Source organism: Pavona decussata, unplaced genomic scaffold (assembly GCF_977016875.1).
Source record: "Pavona decussata unplaced genomic scaffold, jaPavDecu1.1 SCAFFOLD_232, whole genome shotgun sequence".
Classification (NCBI taxonomy): Eukaryota; Metazoa; Cnidaria; class Anthozoa; order Scleractinia; family Agariciidae; genus Pavona; species Pavona decussata.
Genome location: NW_028145637.1, coordinates 740,120 through 749,764, shown reverse-complemented (window position 1 = coordinate 749,764; position 9,645 = coordinate 740,120). Strand labels below are relative to the sequence as shown.

The window sequence follows — 9,645 nt, the reverse complement described above, 5'->3', positions numbered from 1 at the left end:
ACCATTGGAACAAATGGCAAGCTCCTCAGTCGAAAACGAGCGCGCTACGCATGAATATACCTCGTTCTCTAATCCATGAGCCGAAACTAGCTCGCTACACATGAATATAACTTGTTGTTTAATTCATGACCCGAAAAAAGCGCGCTACGCATGAATATAAGCCGTTCTTTAATCCATGAACCAAAACATTAACACGCTACACACAGAATATAACTCGTTCCTTAATCCATGTACCAAAACCGAGCGCGCTACGCATGAATATAACTCGTTCTTTAATCCAGGAACCGAAAGAAGCGCGCTACGCATGAATAAAACTCGTTTTTTAATCCATAAACCGAAACAAGCGCGACACACATGAATACAACTCGTTCTTTAATCAATGAACCGAAACAAGCGTGCTACGCATGAATATTACTGGTACTCGTCCTTTAATCCATAAACCAAAACAAGCGCACTATACGTGAATATACCTCGATCGTTCTTTATCCATGAACCGAAACAAGAACGCTACACATGAATATACGAGTCATATTCATGTGTAGCGCGCTTGTTTCGGTTCATAGATTAAAGAACGAGTTAAATTCATACGTAGCGCGCTTTTTTGGGTTCATGGATTAAAGGGTGAATTATATTCATGTCTTCCTCGTTTGTTTCGGCTCTGCGATTAAAGAACAAGGTATATTGACGTGTAGCGCGCTTGTTTCGGTTCATGGATTAAAGAACGATTTTGATTTATGTGTAGCGTGCTTGTTTCGGATCATGGATTAAAGAACGATTTTGATTTCTGTGTAACGCGCTTTTTTCGATTCATGGATTAAAGAACGAGTTATATTTATGTGTAACGCACTTGTTTCGGTTCATGGACTAAAGAACAAGGTATATTCACGTGTAGCGCGCTTGTTTCGGTTCATGGATTAAAGAACGATTTTGATTTCTGTGTAACGCGCTTTTTTCGATTCATGGATTAAAGAACGAGTTATATTTATGGGTAACGCACTTGTTTCGGTTCATGGACTAAAGAACGAGGTATATTCACGTGTAGCGCGCTTGTTTCGATCCATGGATTAAAGAACGACTCCCGGTAATATTAATGCGTAGCACGCTTGTTTCGGAATAAATAACGAGTTATATTCATGCGTATCGCGCTTGTTTCGGTTTATGGATTAAACAACGAGTTATCTTCATGCGTAGCACGCTTGTTTCGGTTCATGGATTAAAGAACGAGTTATATTCATGCGTAACGCGCTTGTTTCGGTTCATGGATTAAAGAACGAGTTATATTCATGCGTACGCGCTTGTTTCGGTTCATGGATTAAAGAACGAATTATACTTATGTGGAGCGCGATTTTAACGAGTTATATTCATGCGTAACGCGCTTGTTTCGGTTCATGGATTAAAGAACGAGTTATATTCATGCGTACGCGCTTGGTTCGGCTCATGGCATTAAAGAATCAGGGTATTTTGCTTATAGATCGACCTACATTCAAGTCATGACGTTTGTTTTGAGATGCAGATTCCAACGGTTAACCAATCGACTGACTACTTTTCCATTTGTACCATTGGTACCAATGGTACCAATCGACCATTCGTTCAAGTTTCAAACGGCTTAATGTGTTAATGATATGCATTTCACCAATGGTGTACCAATGGAATGCCAAGTCACTCTATTGGTACCAATCGTACCATTGGTACCAATGGACCAACGGAATCCCACTGTACTCGAACCGAACCGTAGCGAAAATAGTCCAAGTCCCCTTAATGCGATGCAATTCACCAATGGTGTACCAATGGAATGCTAAGTCACTCTATTGGTACCAATCGTACCATTGGTACCAATGGACGAACGGAGTGCAGCTGTACTCAAACCGAACCGTAGCAAAAATAGTCTAAGTCCCATTAATGAGATCCAATTCACCAATGGTGTACCAATGGAATGCCAAGTCATTCTTTTGGTACCAATCGTACCATTGGTACCAATGGACGAACGGAGTCCAGCTGTACTCAAACCGAACCATAGCGAAAATAGTCTAAGTCCCCTTAATGAGATGCAATTCACCAATGGTGTACCAATGGAATGCCAAGTCATTCTATTGGTACCAATCGTACCATTGGTACCAATGGACGAACGGAATCCAGCTGTACTCAAACCGAACCGTAGCGAACATAGTCTAAGTCCCCTTAATGAGATCCAATTCACCAATGGTGTACCAATGGAATGCCAAGTCACTCTATTGGTACCAATCGTACCATTGGTACCAATGGACGAACGGAATCCCCCTGTACTCAAACCGAACCGTAGCAAAAATAGTCTAAGTCCCATTAATAAGATCCAATTCACCAATGGTGTACCAATGGAATGCCAAGTCATTCTATTGGTACCAATGGACGAACGGAATCCAGCTGAACTCGCACCGAACCGTAGCGAAAATAGTCTAAGTCCCCTTAATGAGATGCAATTCACCAATGGTGTACCAATGGAATGCCAAGTCACTCTATTGGTACCAATCGTACCATTGGTACCAATGGACGAACGGAATCCCCCTATACTCAAACCGAACCGTAGCAAAAATAGTCTTAGTCCCATTAATGAGATCCAATTCACCAATGGTGTACCAATGGAATGCCAAGTCACTCTACTGGTACCAATCGTACCATTGGTACCAATGGACGAACGGAGTCCAGCTGTACTCAAACCGAACCATAGTGAAAAAAGTCTAAGTCCCCTTAATGAGATGCAATTCACCAATGGTGTACCAATGGAATGCCAAGTCATTCTATTGGTACCAATCGTACCATTGGTACCAATGGACGAACGGAATCCAGCTGTACTTAAACCGAACCGTAGTAAAAATAGTCTAAGTCCCGTTAATGAGATGCAATTCACCAATGGTGTTCAATGGAATGCCAAGTCATTCTATTGGTACCAATCGTACCATTGGTACCAATGGACGAACGGAATCCAGCTGTACTCAAACCGAACCGTAGTGAAAATAGTCTAAGTCCCGTTAATGAGATGCAATTCACCAATGGTGTTCAATGGAATGCCAAGTCATTCTATTGGTACCAATCGTACCATTGGTACCAATGGACGAACGGAATCCAGCTGTACTCAAACCGAGCCGTAGTGAAAATAGTCTAAGTCCCCTTAATGAGATGCAATTCACCAATGGTGTACCAATGGAATGCCAATCCATTCCATTGGATTCCGTTTGTGTGTATTGGACAACACTCACTTATAATTGTTGAAAACATTGAAAAGCTTGGTGCCGTCCAATCTCTACACTGGATACAATAAATATGACTAAATAATATGACTATTTCTGTTCGTTAACCATTCGGCGAAAGTTTTGGGAATTTTGGTCGGACTTTAAATGTAAGAATACTTTCCTTTAAACAAGCATTAAAATTACTTTTAAATTCTTTAATGAAACTTGCAAATTGAATATTTCAACAAAAAGATATGGTTTGAGATTCTGTTCGCTACAACAAGCCAGGGAAAGATTTTTCCCCTTTGGGGAAAAAATTGTGTCTTAGTGTTTACATTTTTTCTAAATGCATAGTGATCAAGAGCTCGTATCTTTTGTGTACAGTATTTCATCTCGATAATTTGGTATTTAGAATACTGCTTTATGAATAATGGTTTAAATATCGTAGATATGGCCTTTCTGGCCAGTGTAGTGCTATTGAGCGGTTTTGGGCATTTTTATCTACAGAAATCAACCCTGGCCGTCATCTCAAAAGGCTCTGCAGAGATCATCCCTTGCCAATGCCGAAGACAAATTTAAAACCATTATAACATTTGTAATATCGCTGACTATCTATGCATACACTTGGAAAATCTTTTTATGCAAAGTTAAGCACGAATGCCACACCCAAGTGAGACATAATTTTTTGTGAATCAAAGATTAGGAAATATCTACGTCGCTGTTACAGTGTTGAGTAACGAATCCCTGTCCGCTCCTGTATATATGTTTTCTTGCCGTTGGACAGTCGCTTGGCAACAACACGTCAACAGCGTCCGAATAACGTCAGGACAAATCCTACACCCAAGAAGTTAAGACGATTTGCAGTGCGACTTCTGTTACCTGGGTCACTTAAGCAAAAATGGCCAATCAGATTGCAGGACAATAACAATGAATTTCAACCAAAACCGATTGGACCAATCACGAGAAGACGGAAAACAACAATTAAAACCCCAACTTTTGGAATTATTCACTGTTCGTATCATAATGTGATCTGATTGGCCAGTTTTAAGAGACCCCGGTAATAACAGTCGCACTGTAAGCAGGTTGATAAAGATGAATGAATGTGGACAAACATGTTCATATCTGTATTATTTTGTTCTTAAATGGAGATAATACATCCAAATCCAAGGAAGAATGATAGCTATTAAGACGAGACGACAAGCGGATGAATATCCAAGGTGGCGTCGTATGAAGCACGAGACCTTACCTGGTAAAGAATGTTCTTTATTATAAAGGTGGCTGCACAGGTTTCCATCATTTCCCAGCTAGGACTCATACTTTGACGGATCAATATGACCTAGCTTTTTCAGTTGATACAAAAATAACGGGACTAATTACCAAAGGGAAACAGGATCTGAAGCCCTTCCCCAGACATTGTTTTTAACCTTTGCAAAAAAATGTTAAACAGGCTAACTACAGTTCCATAATAAAAAAAAAAAAGAAGGGTCACCGAGCTCTTTCTTGAGTTGTAACCACTTTAAAGGTAAAATTAGGGGTGTTTTTAGGGAGGTTGTACCGCTACTATAGTAACTATTATGCCAATAGAATATATAGAGGATTCGTCATTTCAATACTGCTGTCACTCGTAATATATATACATATTGTGCTTTTGTAATTATTGTAATGCGCATTTGATCATGTTGTCATGGAAAATGCGCAATATAAGCGAGTAAAAAATTATTATTATTATTATTATTATTATTATTATTATTATTATTATTATTATTATCAATGAGACAACCATAACTTATTTGCCAATATTTAGGCATTTCTTTGATACTATTATCAGTTGTTTTATCAGCTGATTAAGAGTGGTTGTATCAGTGATCCGTCAATGTATAACTGCTGGAAAGTGATGGAAGCCAGTGCAGGTGTTCGTAGAATATGAGAGGAAAAACGTTGACGGTTAGCAAGGTTACTGATCAGCGGCATGTTTGACACATAACCATGGAAGTAGAAACTTTCAATACAATATTAAGTTGAAGCAACGTTATTGAGCTAGACGATGGGTTTCTATTTAAATTGAGACTAGCAAAGAGAGACCACCAAAGAAAACTTACAAAACAGAAAACTAATGGAAAAGACCTTCTGTCTATTTTTGGTTTGCATGCCAATCAAATTGGCTATAATCATCATATATCCAGTAAGCACGAGCGAAATAATTGTTTTATTTAAAAAATCAAGAAATATTCATACATCTTGCTGATTTCATTTAACATGAACGGCTAGTTGACGATTTAATAGCAGCTACTTGTTCTTTAATATAATGGCTAATATCACATGGCCGCTGCGCCAATGAAAACTCAGGATTGTATTGTCCAATTACACAGCTTTTATTAGACAAAATATTCAACGGTGAAAACGAGTAGTGCGTGCATTCATAGCCAAATTACTGCTTATTGCCTTGTTGTATACGAACTCAAGTCGATTTTGTAGAATGATCATCATTTGTTTTGTTCGGATAGGTTTCGGAATATCTTCTATATTGTTGACATTACAAATGTCTCTTTAGTTTCTCACTTTATTGACAAACAGACAAAAGAAGGTCCAATGCGCAAGAGCACCTCACTACGTTTACCTGACACACCGTCACAAGAATAAAAACTAAACTTATGTTACAATCATTGGGGTTAAAGTTTCAAAGTTTCAAAAACTTTTGAGGCATCATAGCTGCACCACTCTTTTGTTGGTTACGTTAAATCCTATTTATTGAATGTTAAAAGGGATATTTCTTGCGTTCGTTCTGTGGCAATCGTGATAATATAAGTTGGCTGATCTTTTAATAAATTTACAAATGACTACCCTGGTTTACTCTGCCAATAAAAAGCGAATTAAGGCATTTTATTTTAGCCGGTGTAAGCAGTCTGCAAAGTGCCTGCAGCGTTATTAGTGTTATAGTTATACATGTTCGTTGGATTGGATGTGCACAGGTCACACGGATGATTACAGTTAGCATCGCAGCCACACCAGCACGAGCTCATAGGATCTGTTCCAGGAGCTACTACAGATGTTGATGGAACGATCAAAGAACCAGCTGGAAGACCTTTAGACGGTGCAACAACCGCCCCACCACCTTGCCCCTGAGCGGCATTGATCCCAGTGCCCGCTCCAAGGGTTGAGACAGGCGCAGGGTTGGAAGCTACACCAGCGTTTTGACCTGACAGTGGGGCAGTGTTGCCCGTAGGAGAAGCAGCAGCATTTTGACCAGTATTTATAGGTGGTGTAGGAGCAGTGCCGCTCAGAAAATTAGGTATTGTTGGTGCTGCCATGTTGACATCGCTACCTCCACCTCCTGGGTATCCCATATTTTCATTCAAAGGAGTCGGATATCCCATATTTTGATTTCCACCAGCCGGATATCCCATATTTTGATTTCCACCGGCCGGATATCCCATATTTTGATTTCCACCAGCCGGATATCCCATATTTTGATTTCCACCAGCCGGATATCCCATATTTTGATTTCCACCAGCCGGATATCCCATATTTTGATATCCACCAGCTGGATATCCCACATTTTGATTTCCACCGGCCGGATATCCCATATTTTGGTTTCCACCAGCAGGGTATCCCATGTTAAGATTTAGTCCAGCTGTGTTCCCCATGTTAATATTCCCAGCTGCTGGGTATCCCATGCCAACCGTAGGATAGCCCATGTTGAGGTTTCCCCTCGCAGGATATCCCATGTTAAGGTTTCCGCCCGCCGGGAATCCCTGGTTTTGCCTTGCGCCAGCTGGATATCCAAGAGCTGTATTGGCCAGCAACCTACCGTTTGCAGGGTACCCCAGGGGCAGGTTTCCCAGGGCTGGATAACCTAATTGTGGTGTCCCAGTTTGGGGATACCCCAATGGTGAAATTCCTGTAAGGGGTGAAGTCAACGGCGACCCAATATTGCCTGGAAGCAAGGAGCTGAGAGGAGAAGTATTTGGCGCTATGAGATTTTGTAACAGTGAAGGAAAAGCTTGCGAATTTCCCGCAGAAGAATCTGTTCCTCTTAGCCCTTTCAATAACATTGCGGTTAGTAATAGTTTGCTTAGACTTGACTCGCCCTTCTTCTCAGGTGTAGATGCTGTTGGCGAAGGAGCAATAACAGGCATTACTTGAGGCACCAGCGGAGGCTGAAGTTGAGCTTGCGGGGGTTGCGCTGGTTGAGGTACAAGGGCCACAACTGGCTGGGGCTGAGGTTGAGGTGCTAAACCAGACGGTGCTGATATGATTATAGGTCGATTATTTTCCTTCTCAGCAGGATTGGGAGCTTTTGTAAGGTTGATGTGAAGATTTATGTTGTGTGTTTGTGGTGTAGGAGGGTTTGGTTTTGGAACTGGTGAAGATGTTGGACTGTCAGTTGTGTTTTGAGTTCCACTAGAGTAAACATTCTGTCCATTAACTTTGACTATGACTGCTTTCGGTGAACCTTTTGTATTTCTTGATATTTTCCTAAGTTTAGTCGTGGCATGGAAAAGATGTACAATGTGTTTTTTCTGTGTTGGGGACCTTGAAAGCTCTGTAAAGAAATGATAATCAGTCAGACTTTGTGCATGGATTCATAGCTAAGTTATCTTTCCTCAGTAAAGTTAGAGTTAATTTCTTTTCCCGTTGAATCTATCGTAAGAAAACTCCCTCGTCATCAGGGTAGGGTGGGTATCGTCGCACTCGGACCACAGGTGATACACGTAGCCGGAGCTGAACCCGCTTTTTGTAGCATGAGGCGAATAGGAGTATTACTACTCCACCCTAGATGGGATGCCAGTCCATCGCGGGGTTACCCCCAGCAGCATGTCGCCGGTACCCATTTTTATCCCTGAGTGAGGAGAGACAATGTGTAGCAAACAGCCCAGCAGAGGCTAGACCTAGAAAGAGTCTTTTGCCGATTGTGCAGGTAGTATTTTAGTCTAGTGGGGCAATGGCAGCATCATTTGGCGATTTTTCTCAAAGTAGCATTATTGGCATGTTTTACCATAATCTTGACCTTTTACGAACATAAAACAAAAACTGATTAATTTTAACGAATTTTTTTTTCAGTAATTATAGCCAGTAAAACTGGACATATACCAGATTTACTGGGAAAAGAGGACACTTGGCTTGGACCTAGGTCCACCTGTCGTCAACCCTTCTTCTCAAACCAAGGTGACGTCGAGTTGGCAACTGCAATGCAGCAGCAAAGCAAATACTACGGCTTTACTTTACGCCTAGTGAATAAATGAAAGATTTATTTTTTCAAACTCTAACTAGGCCATTAACCAAGGTTCATGTGTTTTTCACATGAACCTAGTTCAATAGCCTAGCTCCTATGAGTTCTCCTGCAGCTCTTATCAGTGGTAGGGCATCCGAAATAATAATCGAAGGTGATAGGTTGGATCCCTGTTGGGAGAACTCAGATTTTCTTTACCGGGTATGCCTGTGTAAGTGACGGAATAATATATCTATCATTTATTCACCAGGTTTAAAACATGACATCGCATTTCTCTCAACAATGATAATGTCATGTTGAGGAAGGAACAATCTTTTATATGTTTTATCTATTCACAATACAAAGCCGATGTATGAGTTTGGGTAAAACATGATTTAAGAAATGGGTTTCAAACATTTGTATATCATGAAGAGTAACAATTCAAACGAATGGTCTCGAGTAGCACTTTCATGTGATACTTTCCGTTTTTAAATATTTGGCTGAATAAAATTTGGAATTTTTATTCAATGTTGGGAGAGAAAGTGTTGAAATGAAATTCTAAAGAATTCATGAGCTCGCTCTCTAGAATTATTACACCAACCATACGACGAATACAATTGATGCATACAATAACTATATATGATACTCTCACCATGCCTGAAGATTTTAGTCTTGTCCTTCTTGCGGTAATTTCCTGACCCAAAAAGAATCTTGTGTAACACCATAAACTTACTCTTGTGGCGTTTTGCTGATCGTTCATGTCTGGCCGTAACGCGCCACAAAACGAACAAGTGTAAAAAGATACATAAGAAAAAAATTTTCATCATTAACTTCTACCTGAACCTCATTTTGTTAAACTACTCTAAAAGGAAATTCGGTCATACAGCATCTTGTTATGGTTACCTAAACATGGAGTTTTAAATTTAATATTCACAACCACCAGTTTTTATCTGGTCACTGAATTGTTTTAGGAAAATCTTGAAAATCATCTCAATGGACAGGTGTGATCTTGAAAACTGTTCATACCGGAAAGCATCTACATTCGAGATTACAGAATCCCTTTTTACCAACCCAATTCAATGAATCAATAAATCTACTGTTCGAATTATAGTAATTTATCTACTGTTTAAGGGGAGTGACTGTTTTCTAGTACAACCATGATCGTTTTAATTGAGAGGGCTCGACAGCTGCTCGTATTGCATGTTTACTAATCGAATGAACTGAAAATTA

At 40.1% G+C, this 9,645-nt stretch overlaps 1 protein-coding gene across 1 annotated transcript; it reads right to left on the bottom strand.

Moving 5' to 3' along the window:
* Positions 1 to 5,395: 5,395 nt before the first annotated feature.
* Positions 5,396 to 9,320, bottom strand: LOC146458632 (uncharacterized). Its single transcript, XM_085090448.1, has 2 exons — positions 9,068 to 9,320; positions 5,396 to 7,749 (listed from the first exon to the last, which is right to left on the bottom strand). The coding sequence occupies exons 1-2, from the start codon at positions 9,240 to 9,242 to the stop codon at positions 6,092 to 6,094; spliced, it is 1,833 nt and encodes a 610-aa protein (XP_084946574.1). The 5' UTR covers positions 9,243 to 9,320; the 3' UTR covers positions 5,396 to 6,091.
* Positions 9,321 to 9,645: the final 325 nt, after the last annotated feature.

Coding starts and splice junctions, on each gene's coding strand:
- LOC146458632 (XM_085090448.1), bottom strand. CDS start 9,242: ATGATGAAAATTTTTTTCTTATGTATCTTTTTACACTTGTTCGTTTTG. Junction 7,750..9,067: donor GACTAAAATCTTCAGGCATG/GTGAGAGTATCA, acceptor ATTTCTTTACAG/AGCTTTCAAGGTCCCCAACA.